Source organism: Tubulanus polymorphus, chromosome 12, assembly GCF_964204645.1.
Source record: "Tubulanus polymorphus chromosome 12, tnTubPoly1.2, whole genome shotgun sequence".
NCBI lineage: Eukaryota > Metazoa > Nemertea > Palaeonemertea > Tubulaniformes > Tubulanidae > Tubulanus > Tubulanus polymorphus.
In genome coordinates, this window is record NC_134036.1 from 10,570,586 (window position 1) to 10,590,912 (window position 20,327).

General features: G+C 35.5%; 2 protein-coding genes and 1 long non-coding RNA gene across 3 annotated transcripts; all 3 read right to left on the reverse strand.

The window, feature by feature from the left end:
- Positions 1–5,969: 5,969 nt before the first annotated feature.
- On the reverse strand, positions 5,970–9,435 carry LOC141913828 (uncharacterized). The gene is made up of 3 exons (XR_012620654.1): positions 9,320–9,435; positions 8,562–8,623; positions 5,970–6,076 (listed from the first exon to the last, which is right to left on the reverse strand). It is a non-coding gene; the product is annotated as an uncharacterized LOC141913828 (long non-coding RNA).
- Positions 9,436–12,449: 3,014 nt separating this feature from the next.
- Positions 12,450–16,712, reverse strand: LOC141914028 (uncharacterized). The gene is made up of 6 exons (XM_074805274.1): positions 16,560–16,712; positions 16,057–16,292; positions 15,342–15,542; positions 14,809–14,969; positions 13,906–14,012; positions 12,450–12,784 (listed from the first exon to the last, which is right to left on the reverse strand). Coding segments are annotated over exons 1-5 (732 nt in total). The 5' UTR covers positions 16,693–16,712; the 3' UTR covers positions 12,450–12,784; positions 13,906–14,011.
- Positions 16,708–19,734, reverse strand: LOC141913852 (uncharacterized). Its single transcript, XM_074805016.1, has 4 exons — positions 19,372–19,734; positions 17,518–19,038; positions 17,089–17,194; positions 16,708–16,718 (listed from the first exon to the last, which is right to left on the reverse strand). The coding sequence occupies exons 1-2, from the start codon at positions 19,732–19,734 to the stop codon at positions 18,163–18,165; spliced, it is 1,239 nt and encodes a 412-aa protein (XP_074661117.1). The 3' UTR covers positions 16,708–16,718; positions 17,089–17,194; positions 17,518–18,162.
- Between the last annotated feature and the right edge of the window lie 593 nt (positions 19,735–20,327).

Sequence of the window (20,327 nt, forward strand, 5' to 3'; positions counted from 1 at the left end):
CCAAGCGTTATTGAAAGACAATAGAGTATGATAGAGTTAACGTGCTTATAGATTCTGTAAATATAAGATATTTTTTACCAATCCCCGCTGAAATTGAGAAAATCAAGATAATTTTCATCATTTACATTTAACCGTGAACTTTAGACAAATTTGAGAGTTGGCCCGAGGATAGCACGCGCTGTATTATATATAATCTACTCAAAGACTCTTATATGAATGAAAACTTCAGAACATTTCCAACAAGTTTCTCCCTGGTTGTGATGGTCTATCTTGAAAAATAAAAAAAGTTCTACACTGGTGAATATTTTCAAGTCACGTTTTTTTCTAAAAAGTGACTTAAAAAAATCACTCTAATTTGAAAATAACGGACCATTGTTGCTATGCTACAAGGTCCGCAACAATTGAAAACAAATCAATGGCAGTCCGTGCAGCGGCCAGATATTACACTATTATGACCGAAATAGTTGGTAATGGAAAAAACAGTACAATGAAGTTTCACTTTGCTTTCAACTTATACTCACAGTCTTCATTATCATCATTGTAATATCTTTCCAATTTGGCTAGAGCGCTGGGAATTTTAGGTTTTATATCCGTTACTGAAAATTAAGTGTTATAGTGTATTGCAGTTAAATGTTATAAGTAATGCGTGCCCAAATGCCATGAATCTATTGTCTATAGCCCCAATGGTCTCTGGACCCACTGAATTGGGTTGCTAGCATCGATAAAACCTTCGTATGCAAATGTTTATCGACTCACGAAGGTACGTCTAAAATCAAATGCAACCAAGTCGAACAATATGACGTAGTGCGCGCCTATTGGTTCATTCAATTGTTGCGCTAAAAATAACCGCGCACCTGCACAGCGCGACTTGCTGCATGCTGACTGAATACGGCACGGAACCCGGACTAATGTCACGTTTTTAGGTACAGAATAAATGGGATTCGAACCGAAACCTAAATAGAACGAAAATAAACGTCTTTTAGCGTTTAGCTATGTTGCAACATTCTTCCTTTTTGACCTTATTGCGAGCAGACGGTTAGTCTAAAAACCCGGAAATGTATCGAACATTTTCGATTTTTACGGCCTCAAAAACCTCTCGATTTCGAAGGAATCCAAGGTAGATCACAAGCTATCATTAAATGAAAACATAATTGGCTGATGAAGCACTCGATAACGATTGAAACGATGTGTCATATACCTATATTCCTTCGGGATTGAAATGAGTAATCATCGATCTTCGTTGTTGGTAACACCCACGACATTTATCGCTGATTTGGATTTTGTTTGAATTGTGTTAGATTTCACACACTAGCTACTCAAATACGACAAATTTTATGTAAAATATGAAAACATACGTAACTAGCATTTTTTCTGCTTTAAATTTTGATGTATAATTCATCTATTCACCTCAAGAGTATACAATTGAAATCGTGTCATCCGTGGCGCTGACCGTCGTAGATGGTGTGATGAAGGCCTAATATATAACAGTTAGTGGCTACTCACAAAATACTTGAGCCTAACCTAAAAAATATGAACGCTTAAAATACTGATTTTAAGTCAACGAATAGGCCTATATTCATTGAACTTGTCTTTGGGAAGTGAATTAGGCCTAGATGTGGTTATCAAGCACGCAGGCCTAGTACTAAGGCTAGGTTGCCTGAGCCGTATAGGCCCCCCAATCTAATGGCTCCGTCCCTGCCTGAAAGTATTAGACCGGCCAGTATAATGAGACAATATCTTCATATTTTAGGGTCGTGTTGTAGCTGATTGTCGCTGCTCGTGGATCCCGCCGTTTAATTTGCACCTGTGGTGCTCGCGGTAAGTTACACATTGCTCCCCCCCCCCTAAATATGTGGATCCATGCCTGAAAGTATTAGACCGGCCAGTATAATGAGACAATATCTTCATATTTTAGGGTCGTGTCATAGACGATTGGTCTCTGTCCGTGGATCCAGCCATTTTTCTCGCACCTGTGGTGCTCGCTTTAAGTTTCACATTGCTCCTCTCCGTATATTATAAACAAAAACACATCTAATAAGATCTTTTTTTTAGGGTCAAATCGTCTGTTCAGTTGCTTTTCCTGAGGGTCCCGCTGTTTATGTAGCACTGTGGTGCTCGCGGTAAGTTTACACATTGCCCCCACCCTTAATATGTGGATTAAGCGCTTACATGCCTGATATTATAGGAATAAAAACACCTCTAACAAGACTGTTATTTGTTTTTTAGGGTCACTTCGCCTGTTCAGTCGCTGATCTCTTGGATCCTTTTCGTATTCAGTCGATTATTTCTCATTTTTACCCTTATAACATGACAGTCTTTTCTTTTTAGAGTCAATTCATAGGCTTTGCTGTTAGCTCCGCGGATCCCGCCGTTTAATTTGCACCTGTGGTGCTCGCGGTAAGTTACACATTGCTCCCCCCCTAAATATGTGGATCCATGCCCGATAAGTATAAGACCGGCCAGTATAATGAGACAATATCTTCATATTTTAGGGTCGTGTTGTAGCTGATTTGGTCGCTGCTCGTGGATCCCGTAGTTAATTTGGCACCTGTGGTGGTCGCGGTAAGATAAACATTGCTCCTCCTCCCTAAAAAATTTGCCTGCAATGCACCGAAAACCAGTTTTTTATATCTTTTCAGGACCAGTTTTTGTCATGTAGATGTCTCCTTAAGATCTTCAGATATCTATATCTATCAGACAACCAAAAGTAAGTAGCTTCGGCAATTATTTAGTGCGATACATGTATCAAGAATCACTTATGCAACTGCTTTCTAATCATTGTCATGTTTTCATTGTGTAGATGGCTAGCACACCAACTATAGGCTCCAAGGGAAAATCAGGAAAAAGGAAATTGTATTTCGGTTCTCGGTCTAAGTCAGCAAAGTGCAAAGTTAAAGTGGCTAAAATGTTATCTGCACGTAAGTCTCTTATCAATTTATATTGTCAAGTTTGTTGAAAATAAACATAATTTTCTGTTACATTTATTGTTTTGAATTGTTAATTTAAGTAAGTCAAATTCGCTTAAGCTGGGACTATCACTAAATTGTCAATGACTATGCACGTACTAGAATTAAAAATACAAATATTGACAAAAAAAATAGTGACGACATTAGTAAGGTGACGACTTATATCCGATGACAACGAGTTTGACTGTACATTATTAATCAAATATGGCAAAATGAAGGTACAGGCCTAAATTGGTAAGTTAGTTCTGTATACTACACAAACGTTGATTTTAATTTCATTGAAAACAACACAAGTTCTGTCCATTCTGCCACAACTAAAGTGCCAATCTGTAAACATCAAGTATTTTTGATATATAACAATCATTGATTTAAATGAGATAAGAAGGAATGTATGTGATTCATGTTATTTGTAATTGCTTTTCTTCATATGTAGCACTTTTCATTGTTAGGAAAAACATCGGTCGAACCTGAAACTGATATTTTAAACGAGGATACTACTAATACAATTCCAGTTGCATCACTTGAGAGTCTTGCACCTATTTCCTTGGAGTCACCCACGTCTACAGATACTAAAGTAGAAATCCTTCACAAAATTATTCAGGAAAAAGACATTTTGATTGAAGAACTAAAAGTGAAGTTTTCACATATGGAACAAGAATTTATTAAATGTCAAGAGTTGTTAAAAGAGAGAGATAAAATCATAGAACAAAAGGTTACAGAAAATGAGTTGTTAACATCAAATCTAGAAAAGGCAAATGAAAAGGTTTCATATTGTAAAAATTCAAATCTACTTAGAGTAGTCGATGGGTCAACGAAATCTACTTTTACAGCCGTATCATGTGCGACAGTACCTGCAAGGTTGACTACATACACTAGATTAGAATCTCCTGTTGTCAATTTATCGGTTGCTAGTCTTCGGACTCTCGAAGAGCGGGCATCTAAAATGAAATACATCGTAGACATTATTTCTTCAAAAGAAGGTCCTTGTATAAATGATAGTTCCTCATCTGTTTGTCAGTTTTTATTGCAATATCCTGATTTAGCAAAAGCAGCCCTGCTTAAGTCGAATTTCATGTCTAAGATATTAACCCCTAGTCAATGTGTCGATTTAAAACTACATCTCCGTCTTCCAACAAAACGACTTTTACGGATGAAAAGTATTCTTGATTCCATGGGGTTCCCTATTCTCGCGCCTGTTGCCCATATCCGTCAAGAACTGAATAACCGCAGTAAGGAACTTGTGCCCTATATTGAAGCAGGAGAAACTATTTTACAGGTAAATAGCGGAACGCATGAGAAGAAATTAGCACCCTTTGTTGTACTGAATGAACCAAAGAAGCAAATTGAAAGAGCTTGTATTCACTTGTCTGAAAACAATCGGCTGCATGATAATGATCAATTCACGAATGAAATCTGGGTGAAAATCGGCGTAGACAAAGGTGGAAAAAGTACAAAGATGGTATTTTCCATCATTAATGGTCATTCTCCAAATAGCCCAGATTCAACCGATTTGTTAGTTTATTTTGAGGCAATAGACAGCCCTGAAAATCTTTAGATAGTCTTCGAAAAATTCCGTGATGAATTTGATACTATCTCCTATGTATCCATAGAATTTAAGCAACACCCTGTACGCATCTTTTTCATCGGAGACATCCACTACTTATGTAGCATGATGGGGCATCAAGGCTGTTCAGCCTCATTCCCATGTCTCTGGTGTTACATAACACTCGATGACCTGCGTAACAAGAAAGGACTGCCTCATAGTCCAAAAAATGTCATTTATCCACTCCGTGACATAAACACATACCTACATGACCTAAACGTGATGAATTCCAATGGATCAGCTGGACCACGGAGTCACAGCATAAATCGACCCATGCTTTTCCGACCATTGGACATTGCTCATTTAGTACCCCCACCCCTTCATATTTCCCCAGGAATTGGATTACAGATTTTTCAATTAGTTGAATAGCGTTGCCAAGAACTAGACAAAACAATCTTAAATGAGAGAGACCCACTCTTGTATGAACAATGGGCAAACATCTCAGAAAAAGTGTCTCAACCTGAAGACCAGCTAGCTGATCTTAATTCGAAATTAACTTCTTCGGTAAAACTCACAAAAATGCTATCTACTGCAATGAAAAAAGGTTCTAGTCCCTTAAACTGTTCAGCCGCTATATGTTTGACCAGAGTCATAGATGATCCAAAAGCGAGTCAATATGTGCACTGCACGAAGTGTGATGCGCCACATCATGAACAATGTATTCTTATTCACCAGGGCAGTAGTCATGCGTTTCACTGCCATCAATGTACTACTGGCAAACGAATTTCACCGACTATGGTCATGAAATCTCAAACCAAAGTTCAGGATGATTTAAAATTTGATATCGAAGCCATTAAAATTCGTTTATTGCCTGCTCGATCATCTTTGAAGTCAATTCATTCAGAAATTCAATCAAATATGGGTCCTCTACAAAATGCACTCGATAACAAGTTACATGAAATTGGTATTGATCGACAGGCATATCATTCTAATAGTTTCATCGGTAACCATATTCAAAAGCTATTGAAAATTGATGACCACAGTAACAATCCCTCGAAGTTATTAAGTGTTTTGAATCAATTTCCACAAGAAAAAGCCAAATTACTTACGCTTTTCACAAAATTTAGCGAAATATATGCACTGTACACAGCATGCCGCTTTTTATCTCAAGATGAGATCAACAGATTAGAACATCTTTGTCATGACTTTGGAGAATGGTTTCCGACAATGTTTACTGAGTCAACAATAACTCCAAAAATGCATATCCTCGTATATCATGTTGCGGAGTTTGTTAAGACCTGGCAATCACTCGGGCTCTTTGGTGAACAAGGCCTTGAGAGCAAACATGCAATCATGAATGAAGATTGTCGAACCTATAGCACTGTGCGCAATCAGGTTCTACGCACTAAACTCATGTTTGTCAATCAAGGTCTGTATTCCAGTAGAAACATTGTGTCCTTGCCAGTTACAGTGCGAAAGTGTAGTTGTGGTGGCTTTTTCCGTAAATCCCCTTCTAATGAAACAAGACGCTGTCAAGTATGTCTTAAAGATGAATCCATTTAGACCGCTGAAAAAGAAAAATATCTTGCGTCAATCACATAATTTGACAGTAGAGCAGTGGATGGGAAATGGGCAATTCTATGGTGACTGTGGAATTATGACAGGATAAAAATCGCTCCCGCTCACTACTGTCAGTTATATCCATCACGTAATATGTGTATATAAATGTAAACTGTCTCTCTTGTCTGTAAGTGGTATTGTCTGTCAGTAGAGCAGTGGATGGGAAATGGGCAATTCTATGGTAACTGTAGAATTATGACAGGATAAAAATCCCTCCCGCTCACTCTACTGTCAGTTATATCCATCACGTAATATGTGTATATATATGTAAACTGTCTGTCTTATCTGTAAGTGGTATTGTCTGTCAGTAGAGCAGTGGATGGGAAATGGGCAATTCTATGGTAACTGTAGAATTATGACAGGATAAAAATCCCTCCCGCTCACTCTACTGTCAGTTATATCCATCACGTAATATGTGTATGTAAACTGTCTGTCTTGTCTGTAAGTGGTATTGTCTGTCAGTAGAGCAGTGGATGGGAAATGGGCAATTCTATGGTAACTGTAGAATTATGACAGGATAAAAATCCCTCCCGCTCACTCTACTGTCAGTTATATCCATCACGTAATATGTGTATATATATGTAAACTGTCTGTCTCGTCTGCAAGTGGTATTGTCTGTCAGTAGAGCAGTGGATGGGAAATGGGCAATTCTATGGTAACTGTAGAATTATGACAGGATAAAATCCCTCCCGCTCACTCTACTGTCAGTTATATCCATCACGTAATATGTGTATATAAATGTAAACTGTCTGTCTTGTCTGTAAGTGGTATTGTCTGTCAGTAGAGCAGTGGATGGGAAATGGGCAATTCTATGGTAACTGTAGAATTATGACAGGATAAAAATCCCTCCCGCTCACTCTACTGTCAGTTATATCCATCACGTAATATATGTATATATATATGTAAACTGTCTGTCTTGTCTGTAAGTGGTATTGTCTGTCAGTAGAGCAGTGGATGGGAAATGGGCAATTCTATGGTAACTGTAGAATTATGACAGGATAAAATCCATCCCGCTCACTCTACTGTCAGTAATATCCATCAAAATATTCGTAAACTCCGCCTTATTGAGTATCATAAGGACTGCTGTAAATATTTCATTGAGAATTAAAGAACTTGGGCACATTTGGACTGTAAATATTTCATGGAGTTGACAGGCAGGGAACTTGGTAGCATTTGAACTGTCAATATTTCACTCAGTTGAGAATCAATATACTCGGGAGAGTTGAGACTGTTGTAAATATTTCACTGATTTGACAGCCAGGGAACTCGGTGTCATTAGAACTGTCAATATTTCGCTGAGTTGAGAATCAATATACTCGGGAGGGTTGAGACTTGTTGTAAATATTTCACTGATTTGACAGCCAGGGAACTCGGTAGCATGTCAATAGAAAACTGTCAATATTTCACTGAGTTGAGAATCAATATACTCGGGAGTGTTGAGACTGTTGTAAATATTTCACTGATTTGACAGCCAGGGAACTCAGTAGCATGTCAATAGAAAACTGTTAATATTTCACTGAGTTGAGGATCAATGAAGTTGGTAGTGTTGAGACTTGTAAATATTTCACCGAATTTGAGAGTCAGGGAACTCAGTAGTGTTGAGACTGCTGTAAATATTTCACCGAGTTGACAATCAGGGAAATCGGTAGTGTTGAGAGTGCTGTAAATATTTCACCGAGTTGAGAATCAGGGAACTCGGTAGCGTTGAGACTGCTGTAAATATTTCACCGAGTTGACAATCAGGGGTCAGTTGCACAGTCGTGACTTAAGTCAAAAAGTGGTCTTAAATCTTAAGACTGGTCTTAAGTTGTTAGATTGGCTATAGAACTAAGTTGGTCTTAGACTGGTCTTAACTCTAAGCCATGACTATGTAACTGGTCTCCGGGAACTCGCTAGCATTTTGATTGCTGTAATTATTTCACCGAGTTGACAGTCAGGGAACTCAGTAGCGTTGAGACTGTTGTGAATATTTCACTAAGATGAGAATCAGTTAACTCGGTAGCATTTCGATTACTGTAAATATTTCACCGAGTTGACAATCAGGGAACTCGGTAGTGTTTTGACTTTTTAAATTTCATCGAGTTGACAATCAGGGAACTCGGTAGTATTTTGACCTTTTATATTTCAACGAGTTTACGATCGGGAAATAGAGAAGATTTTTCCGAATGATTTTTCAAATTCACCAATACTAGCTGTATTAAATAAGGAGGAATCTACTGTATATGTGTAAACTATCTGTCTGTGGCAATGACATTCACTCTACATTCAGTCCAGTTAGGCCTAAAGTCAAACTCGCTTAAATCGCCAAAGTCGGGGTACCGATTGTGATATCAGACTTCCAGGAACTGCTACTAAATTAGATATGAAATTGGAATCATTTATAGTGATGACGAATTAAAAACGAGTTTGACTGTATATGTAAATTTACTTACTGGGTTCCTCTAGTCGACAGTGCATCGAAATTCCTGTGGTCCATCATTTATTCACTGTAGGCCTAAATGAAAATGAGACAAGATCATTTAGTTTTCAAACTTAGACGAATGAAATAAAGTTCAAAATCCATGAATATAAAATGTTCTCTTCATTGATTTACGTATTTGTTCTGGTGATACAGCATAGGATAGGACTTGGATTTATAATGTCTCAACACTTCATGAAAACTTCTAATACGAAACATAAGTTATGAACATATTGAGTCAAGACTAGATAGGCCTAATAAATTGGATTCCCGTCTATAGATTAGCCAAATAGTGAGCTGTTCAGGAAGACCCTTCAGCGTTGTTGAAAAATTCAAGTCCACTCCAAGGATGGTTGAACCAATGAAACTCCTTCTCCACCCCCCCCCCCCCCCCCGAGGACAGGTGGTCAGTGCCCAATGCATCAGCTTTATGTCCCGGTAGCCTACAGGCCTAGGCCTATATGAAGCTTATCATGTGACCACCGCTTGCTAGAATAGCCCAAGGTTCATTCCCTGACAGCTTTACTAACCTAAGGACAAGACAAGATGTGTGGTTAGGTAGGGACATGCAATCTGATCATGATGGTGGGTAGGCCTACCGCTCGCTGCTGATCACCAAATCAAATCAAATCATGAGTTCTTTAGCCTATTACTTGCCAACTATCGTCGCTTTCGCGAAGATAGAGTAATTGGATGTTCGTTTAACAATATGGCGTACCTTTTAAGACTTACCTTAATATTTTTCTCCTCTCTGACTGACGACGGCAAGTCAGACTAACAAATCTTGAATTGAATTGGTTCCACTGTCGGCTGATTTAGGCATAATAGCTTGCAAATCGAACCCATTTTAGGTACTATTAGGTACTAGTTTCCAAAGGTTAGAACCGAATATGCTGTCTGAAGATGGGTTTTGTACTCTTCGACATATAAAATGCCATTTATGACGCGATTTACTGCGCATTTACATTTTATGCGCAAAGAAGACGAACACGCACAATGCATTCAGCCATTTTGATAAAAAACAAGGGAATGATTGACGCAACCTATCAAGTTTATAATTAGATTTATTGTTAAGCATCTAATTCAATTGTTACTTAAACTACTATCTCTTATTTTGCAAACCATTTTAATAAATGATGACGGTCATTTGAAAATCATCGCGAAATAGATTTTTAAACAAATTCACGCGCTAGCCGCGAGTTCAAACGTTGTTGTTTTCTAGAGTATTATGACGTCATACGCATGAGTGCCGCTGATGCAAGTGCGCGATTTCAGGTTCAAGGTCGCTAAACACTGCGGCTCTGTACCTTCGTGAGATTAACACAAAATACTTTTTATGTTCCAAATAGTATTTATTTATCAGCCGATATAAAAGTAATCGGTAATAATAATAATTATGTTGTTGATAATGTTGGAAGATATTTGATTAAAAAATTAACTATAAAGATTGGTCCAGAAACAGTTTTCTCATTAGATGATTATAATTTATTTATGCATTATAAAGATTTATGGTTAACTAAAGAAAATAGAAATAATATGATATTTCAAGGCATCCAATCAGAAAACCAAAATAAATTAGCTAATAGCGCAATATTAACTAATGCTGTAGATAAATTGATAAAAAGTATATATGGAAGCAAATATAAAATTCCATTAGATTTTGAATTGATAAATAATAATGCACCTTTATATAAATACGCAATTCAAGAAGATATTATATTTGAAATAACATTTGCTCCTGTAAATGAAATTGTATTATCTGGCGTTGTTAAAGATATGGGTTATAAATTATCGAATATATGTTTAGAATATGATACAGTAACTGATGAAAATATTTCAAGTATAATTCAAACTCAATACAATCAAGGATTTTCATTATTATATGATTATATTGATAAATTTAAAACTGTAACTATTAATGCAAATGATGAAATAATTAATGAGAATATTAACTTCCCAAGAAGATCTATTAAAGGTATATTAATATTTTTTACCATTGCAACATATACTAATGGCGCAATAAATGTTGATAATTATTATAATCCTGAAATAACAAAAGTAGAAATAACTATCGAAGGAATAGCAAATAAAATATTTTGTCAAGGAATGAGAATGATAGATCAATGGCCAGAAATTAGAAAACATTTTATGAATGAAAAAGTAAAATCATCTGAAAATTGTAATATTAATCAAATTGATTATTATACCGGCAATAGATATGCATTATGGTTAGATTTTAGAACAACAGAGGATAATTCATTACATGGTTCTGGAAAAAAATTACAAAACACTAAAGATGGAATACAATTATTCATGACAAAGAAAAAGGGAAGCCTAAATTTCAAAATGCATATTTATATTATATCTGACGCGCAATTAAATATTGAATTCACAATTAGATAGTGTTATGTATTAAAATTTTAACTTTAATAAATATTTATATAATAAATGGAAGGTGGTAAAGTATATAAACATATTCCATACATCGATACACATGAAAATAATGATGGTTTATATTATGTAATACCTTGTAATATAGCTTTGATATTTGATCCTATTTTCAAAATTTATAAAACTAAACTAATAGAAATCGATAATAATAAAAGTGAAGTTGTTGATAATTTATGTAATGTAATTGATAATAATGTAATACCTACCACATCTAATAATGTAATACCTTCTACATCTAATAATGTAATACCTTCTACATCTAATAATGTAATACCTTCTACATCTAATAATGAAATAATATTAAATGTTAGTGAAAATAGAAATTACTGTGATTATTGTAAAGGCGAATTTTCAAACGCTCCATCAAATTGGAATAAACATATGAATACAAAGGTACATATTACTAATGTTATAAAACGTGTTGGTTTAAGAGAATTTATAGAACACCCATTTAGATATATTACAAAATTTGTTTCAAATAAAAAAGTAAATGGTAAAGAATTATATGAAGATTTTTTATTAGCAACGCCTAACAAAGATGAATTAGATTTAACCGATGCTAATAAAATATTAGGATCAAACACTGTAAATGAAATATTAGGAGCAAACACTAATAAAGATGATAATGAAAATGGTGCCGTATGGTACCCACATGGTGATATAGTTACAGATAAGCATATTGATATTAAAGATTCTATGAAACATAAAGTAGAAAAAAATGATAAATTTGATTGGATGAATAAGCATAACAATGAAACAACTATTGATGATGCGGTAAAAAGGGTGAAGAATAAGTATAAAAATAATGAAGAATTAGAAGAAGATTCGGTAGAGAAATTGAATAGATTGTTAGGGTCTGATAGTGAAAGTGATTAAGATATTAATTATATTTAACTAAAATAATAATAAAGGTTGAAAATTGTGAAAATAATAGTAAATAAAAAAGGGGGTTTTAAGTATTTAAGGTATCTAATACATGTATAATACAATCTCATACAATCTAATACATAAAATATCTTATTTTATAAACTGATATTCATATGGAAATTGAAACCTCAGTAATAATAAATAACCTTAATTATTTTCAAACTTATTCATATCCCATGTAGCAAATAAACGTTAAATGGACGTTATAAGAAGGTTTAATTACAACATTGTAACGTTTGAATAAAACGTTACCAGAACGTTTGTATAACATCCATTTGTTAAGTTTTTTAGCTGTTAAATCAACGTTTCACTACAACGTTAAATGAACGTTGTCAAAGGAATCTTTATAACATTTCCAGAACGATTATCGAAATCCAAATAAAACCTTTCCTACACATAAAATGGACGCTGAAAATGTCAAATTATATATATAAGAAAATTTATTTCATTTTTCTTTTACAATAATTATAAGTTTTTTGTTGAATACATTTAAATCATCTCGAATCTTGAATAACGAATTAGAATGAACCCATACACTTTTTGAATATGAATGCATTTAAATAATCTAAATCAATAACGACCACATACACTTTTTAAGTATAGTGTAAATACATAAAAATGACATTACTAAATTTGTAAAACTCAAAAATTTACGCGTGCACTCTTATTACGTCCAGTTATTGCATTTAATGTTCCTATTAATTATCCTACAGTAGACTCCGCTTAACTCATTTTCAATTATTGCTGATTAACGTCAGGTTCATCAATATCAGATTCAAACACATGACGATCTACTACCAAAGCAGCTGCTGCAGGGTTCTACAACACAATCATGACAAAGATGTAGAATTATGGCAATACTGATGAGTAAGAGAAGGAAGAACCTAGAATACTCGGGCCAGTTGCACAGTCGTGACTCAAGTCCACAAGTGGTCTTATATCTTAAGACTAGTCTTAAGTTGTTAGATTGGCTATAGAACTAAATTGGTCTTAGACTGGTCTTAAATATAAGCAATGACTGTGCAACTGGCCCCTGGTCACTGGGTTGATGGCATACTAGTAATGGAACAGGCTTGTACTTGATAAAACTTTTAATTAAACTTATTTGATGCCAACACTTAAAATCTACCAAAGAATTGAAAAAAAATAAATAATAACACGTTCTTCATAAAATCTTCCTAGTCTGTTGAAAAAATCAGATCTCAGGACCTGCTAGACTAGGGGTTCAGGGACACCATGCCCGCTTGGGAAGTGTTTGAAATGCTCAACAATCAGAAAATTTCAATATTCAACGCCCCCTGGTGAATATATACTGAAACCAATGAAATTGAAACTCACCACATGTCATGAGCTACAATTTTGCAATTGATTTTGGTAACAAAATATGCTTAGGTATAAGTTATTCCGCTATTCAACGCCCCTGGTGACCATACAAAAACCAATGACATAGAAACTAACTACAATCATAGATGTCATGAGCTACAACTTTGCAATTGATTGTGGTTACAAAATATGCATAGGCGTAGGTACTAATATAAATAGATCAAATTGTATATGATTCAAAATTCACAAACCCGTTAATATTTTCATCATTTCATGTTCATATTTTCCTCTATTTTCCACCTACGAATAAGGAACCCTCCAATTGTGAGATAATTAAACCAAATATCAACACAATCCATTGAAGCGTCTTTAAAACTTCCCAAAATAATTTGATGAAAAGTGAACGCAATAGCCCGCAAACGACGTACATTTCGGAGCCTTCAGGCGGGAGGGCATATTTAATTCTTTTGGCTATTTTGCTGGCTAATTTTCTGATGCGGGTGGGATTTGATAGTGATATGAAATAAAGTATCTATAAAGTTTTGTCTAAACACAGCAGAGCTTAAACATTCGGTATTTAATAAACAACTTGTCGGTTGATAGCTTTGATTTCATACCTTGTATTTTGATCCACCTGGCTGAAAGGGGCAACTTTTCAAAAAATCAGCTATTCCACCATACATTTTCTCGCCATCAATGTTTTTATACATCTTTCGTAGTCTCTCTGGAAAAATTGTAAGGAACAGTTTAACAACATGGACACGCACGTTCGATGCTAAATTTAGGCTAGCAATATCTATTCATACCAAATGCCAAAAGATAACTTTGATTATGGATTTCATCTAGTAAGAGAAGTGATTTGTACAGATAGCCTATCTGTACTATCATAGGTTAACGAGCGAAAGGTACATCCTGCTCCTTTGAAAAGTATGTATATTCATGACTGATTTATTTTGTATACTAAACAAGAAGCCCAAGGGCTTTGACGTTGCAGTTATAAATATTATCACTACAGGGGCTCCTGACTGTTTTAGTTACCCTCAGCATTCTAAGTACTTAAATGAAGTGTTTTAAGGCCCATCTACACGAGAGGAAAATCCTTTATTTTCAATCTACACAAGAAAAGAATTTCCAAAAAGCCGCCTTTATCGGAGCCGTTTACTCGCGAGAGGCCCCAACGCGAGAGGCGGCTTTTCATCCGTGTAGATGCACGATATTTATTTTTTACATGACTGCAAACTTATCACAATAAAATACATAATATTCAATCAGGAGCAACTCATCGATAATTAGAACCAAACAACAATGGCTGATTTGCAAGAATTGTTATAATGAACTGAAATCGTGAGAGTAATGACATTATATGCATGTGCAGTGGTTAGTAAGTGATAAACACATAATCGTGCGAAAAGGTGTTTCTGAATAAGTGATTTTCACGAATGGAAAATCTTGATTTCCAAGTGAAATCACAATTGTTTTTCTTCCTATGAAAAATTAAAGATGACTTTGAGAGGACTTACTAAGGATGATTTTGCATACAGCAGTATCTACAAATGCAAAATTTTCCTTTCTTCCCGTACAAACTCCATGAGCTCCACATTTTATTGGTGCCAATATTTCTCATGATCTGCCTTATTTTTGCATTATGTTCCGCTCCTCTAATAGTGAGTAACCACGCAGTCTGTCAAAAAATAAAACAAAATCATGCCTTTTACAAAATATTATGTGGGACTCTGTTTAGGACTATGACTTCATGAATTGAAGGGACTACTATCTGAAGACTGAGCTATTAAAGTCTTAATTAATGTAGTCCAATATTGAAGACAGATAATCTTCGACTTCAGGAAGGAATATTTGATATGATGTTCAGAATAGAAAATGCCATTTCATAGAATTATATTCAAGTAGAATGAGTTCATACTTGTAACAAGATGTACAATTTTATTCAATTTTTAAGGGCTGTTAGGGGAATGCATAAATGAAAAGGAAAAACAGACAAAAAGTGAAATTTAGGAAACATTAGCAAAGGGAATTAAACACATGAGCAACTTACAAATTTCTTACGAAATTCAGGATTATTCACTAATTTTTCTTCCAGAGCTGCAAATTCCTCCTGGGTATTCAGTGGTTTATTTATTGGATCCTCATCATCGTTATCATCTGGTCTTAGAGCCACTTGGTTTCGCATTATACTAATAATTTCTTCCTGGTTATCAATAATCGTGTTTGCACATTTTACAATTGCTTCAAACCCCTGCAATTATGTACATGATAAAAATAACTTAACAAGTGACAAAGCTTCAACTTGCGAAATGTTCTGGACAAGATCTGACATGACTGTAATACAGGATCCTATTTAATTTAAAACAAGAATAAAATTACTTAAAAACTTAATACTCGATTTTGGTCCGCGTCAACTTTGGATGCAATTGTCATTCAGTTGAGCGAAAGTTCCTATAAGACATCTTGGGAAAGATTGATTGGGACTCAACAAAATATAATGTTTATAATTCTAATAGATCCTGAGGAAAAATGACATTAAACAAGTTAAAACAAGCAGAAAGAGCTGATTAACATCAGTAAACAAACTTGTTATGAACTTGGTACTATGCTATAACTTCAACGCCAAAGTTGTGAAAATGGCTTAACAAAACAAACTAAAACCTTTCGAAATTAACACTTAAAGTACTATCGTTTAAACCTGAGTAGAATTTGGTATTTTCAAATTCAATTATCTGATGAAAAAAGTCTTTGAACAATGCTCTTACCTTGATCAAAATATCTGTTGATGAACCAACGAGACTCCTTACTGGTACTCTTGTTTGTTGCTGGACTGGAGTTGATTGATTTTCCCTTGAAGTAGATGATGGAGTCATAGGAGGGAATCTTTGTGGCTGCACTGGTGCGGAGATCAATGAATTGCTCATTGAAGGCCTGCGTTGTGGAAGTGGGGTCGGAAGAACATTCTTTTGATGCGAGTAGGATGCAGAGTTCCTTGAAGGCACTGGTGAAAAAATGTGATTCTATGTCACAAGCAGAACTACAATATAATATTGATTTTAACCCCCTCCCTGTACTTATTTATATACACTTTGTGCTCAAGATCAATTCTGCAAAAATCATTATAAATTTTGCAGACCTTTGAATTTGATTTCGAAATCGAAAATGCATCATTAATAAACCACACTTTTTCTGACTGTGAATACACTAGCACAGGCTTATTTCTATTAGATCTAGAATTGTTAAGCTGCAAAATGATGTTTAGCTGTACCTTGACTCATTAAAGAATCAGAGTTCTCCGATTCATCATCACTCCATCTAACAGGTCTTGTTCGTCGTCGTTTTTTTGGTTGCTCATCTTCTTCATCTGACGAAACATGAGAGGTTTCCTCACTTTTGAGCATCTTGGCGTGTGCTTCGCTATATGTTGCTTCAATGATATACAGTAAGACATTGCTTACGTTAATTGCTTTTAGATTATACAAAATGAAAAAGTCGAGTTCACTAGATGTTGAACTTCTAAAATGGTATAGTGGCAAATTATTGCCGGTCATTTTGTTCTAGAATCACTCTAGATGCTCAGAAAATGATCACTCAGAGTATAAAGCTTCATGCCTACACCGCTCGTGGTCATGTAACAAGTACGCCTCTGATATTTCGATATGGTAATATCGTATGGATATCGCCAGTCCCAGCCGATATGTTTTAAGCGTAGTTGACTAGTAGTTCAGTCATTTCACTACACGATTCAGCAACCATCCCCAGTGACAAACACATAGTGCAGCCAATAATATACTTACTACAGTACGATATAATTTTAACTTCATATTTCGGCCATCCGTCAGGCTTAGCTTTCCTCTGACACAATTTTACTGGATTCTTTATCGGCCAATAACAATACCAGATCTAGTAAAAAAAAAAGTACAAAATGGATGAATTGGTATCACAAAATGTTCATGTCTTGTTGAGGATCTTTCCGACATAAGGCAGCTGGAATTGGCGGGATGATCTTGACAACCTTAAGAAGACTTATAGACAAATATTACTTCCATTTCAATTTGCCATTAACATATTTTCAAATGTTGAACTGTTGTTGAACAGTTAGAAGCATTTCAAACTTTCAAGCATTTGTCATTGATTCCAAGGACAATTATTGGGAGATCTGGAGGGACTGTATAAATCCATGTTTTGGCAAAAAACACTGAGTATACAATGCAGTGTGAACTTACCGCTGAATTATTATCATCTTTTTTTCAAGCCAAGAAACGTGACTTACTCCGACTGTATCATCCCTCGTAAAATGTACCACCACGTATTCCATCCTGAAAAAGGTAATGGGTCATTTCATGTAATATCAACCAAAACAGCATTCATACACCCATAGTCTTAGATTAAATGAACTTAATTTTTTGTCTATTGGTACCTTTAGAGGTTTAGAGATGCAAACACCCTCAAACAGCATCCTCCCAAATATTTGAGAGTATGTATTTTGATCCATAATTTTTTTTTCAATACATTGTATGATTGGCAATCAGTCAGTTCAATTTCCTATTCCATTATCAATCACCCACTCACTCACATAGCCGCAAAGCAGCGATAATGAATATTCTGCGTCAATGTTTACGTTAAATCCTTATTAAATTGATTTGTCTGAATCGTAGTCTGTAGCCCTGTCCTATAATTGCGGAATTCAATCGGTGCTGTCATCTATCCATAATGGTAAGAATATGCCATGATTCATCAGTGGCGGAATAATCAGTGGAGTCAAATTTACGATATTTATGGCTCGAACAGTGATTTTATAACACTGACTCATCAAAATGGAGATGGAGTATTTGTAGATTTAAGACACCTTAAGGATAATCCATGGTCCTTTAAGAACTACCATGTATCAAAGTCATCAATGCAGCAGCTGTATTATCTATAGGAAACATTACTACTCTTTTACTCAGCTTAGAGATATGAACATCCTTTAAGAATGACCTATGCCTATTTATCCTATATATCTGAACCAATCGAGAATCGCAAGGATTTTTGAATAGAGAATCTAGCCCTATGTAAGTCTTACAGGTAATGGTGTTACTTTCACCTGACAAGCTACCAATTATCTCATAACATTTGTTATTATCTATAAAGCAATCAGATTTTTTAAATTTCAATTCTTTATATGTGTATGCAATAGAGTTTTTATCCTCACTTAATCGCTTAACTCTCTGTGACAAGGGAAACCTAGCAGAGCGGACCATACTTTTCAACTGCTGCATATAATTTTCAAATGCAAAGCCACTGTACCCGTCAAGATGACCATGCATTCTTACATCATTACAGATATCTACGAGACTGTGAATATTATACACAAGCATTTCAGGGCCGTATATGTTCCTGGCTTCCTTGACAAAATATATGAGCAACTGCTCGGCATAATCAATTTGTTCTTGGCTGGAGGCTGGTGTTGCTAGAATGCGAATTCCAACAGAGAGACACAAAAAGTGGCGAAACACATCATCACGTAATATATCCTTCAAAACAACAGGTCCAGTATACAATAGGAATTGCCTCAGTTCTGTAGCTTTCCAGAATTTTACTTCCAACAAACTACGTGGCTTTCTCTGGAATATATCGGTGCGTATCGAAGGCTTTAGATGTAACAACCGGTCACTTATGGTAATGATATTTTGAGCAGATATTCTGACTTCAAGTTTTCCATACATCCAAGTTAGAAGCAGTCTCTTCATTACCCCCAAGCATATCTGATGCATATAGTCAATTGGAAACATGCCTATCATGTCGATTTCCAATACGTTTGTGAATGGAGTTTCACCACGATGATGGACAGGCTGGGTTTTTGAGCGGAATGAAAAGTCGGTTCTCAAATTCAAATTTTCCACATCTTGGTACGTGAGTCACCCATGCCATTCTCCCCGCTGTTCGCACTTATTACACCCAAAGTACCCTGTGTAGCTACTAACATTACAAACGAACACTTTAGCTGGCAAATCACACACAATAAATTTAAGAACAATTCTTATTATCCGTCCATTAAGTTGTATACCCTGCCTAAGAAGGCTGATAATCTCATTTACTGTATCATCAATGAAGTCAAGATCTGCAGGTTTTGAGGTGCCACATGACAGGGCTACAGGAAACACAAGTGGTCGCTCAAAATTAAGTATAGCACACAGTATGGGCCACAGAGCTACTTTTGTCCTCTTAAACAGTGGTAATCCATCAATGTTTAAAGCAAACTGTATGTCATCCATTGAATTTACTACATCTTCAGGTAATCTCTTGAGAACATCGATGATACCAGACTCTAGGCCAATAAAATAATAATCCATGTTGGATTTTTTCATAGAATTTACATTTCGTTTAGTTTTCAGAAGTGCCCGCGCTGATTTGGGCAATTCTGGGTGGCTCTTCCTTAGAATCCCTAATAAAGCATCCATAGCATTATGCTTAATTTTGTACAAATTTACCCATTCTATCAAATGAGATGATAACATCATCATATGATCATCACCATCCGAAGAAGAGTCACTCAATGTTGCTTCATTTAATTCATCAATGGCTACCCAATCGTCCAGGTTTCCATGCTCTACTGCTGGCACATCCAAATTAACTGCCTCATTAGAAGATTCATCAGAAAATTGAATGTCAGATTCACTAGATTCTTTTAACTGTTCAGTGGCATTATGTGTTTGGACAATTTCATTATCCTGATTATCATCACTGCTCATTTCACTGATTGATTCTCTAAGATGCATGTCTACTGTTTTTCTCATTGTACGCCTAGCTCTCATATAGTTTCGACTGTACTTTCTCTTTCTATCCATTTTGAAATACCAGGTATTCCACTGATCGACCACAGAAGCCTACCTATCAGAATAACAAGGATGCTAATAAGACATTTGTTCACAAGCATGCCACCATAATGCCTTCTGAATGTAGAGCCTCCATTACTTACAGGATTTGACAAGAAACAGAAAATTTTACTGGGTATGATATGTAGTAGGTTATTAAAATTAACTACTTTAACTTA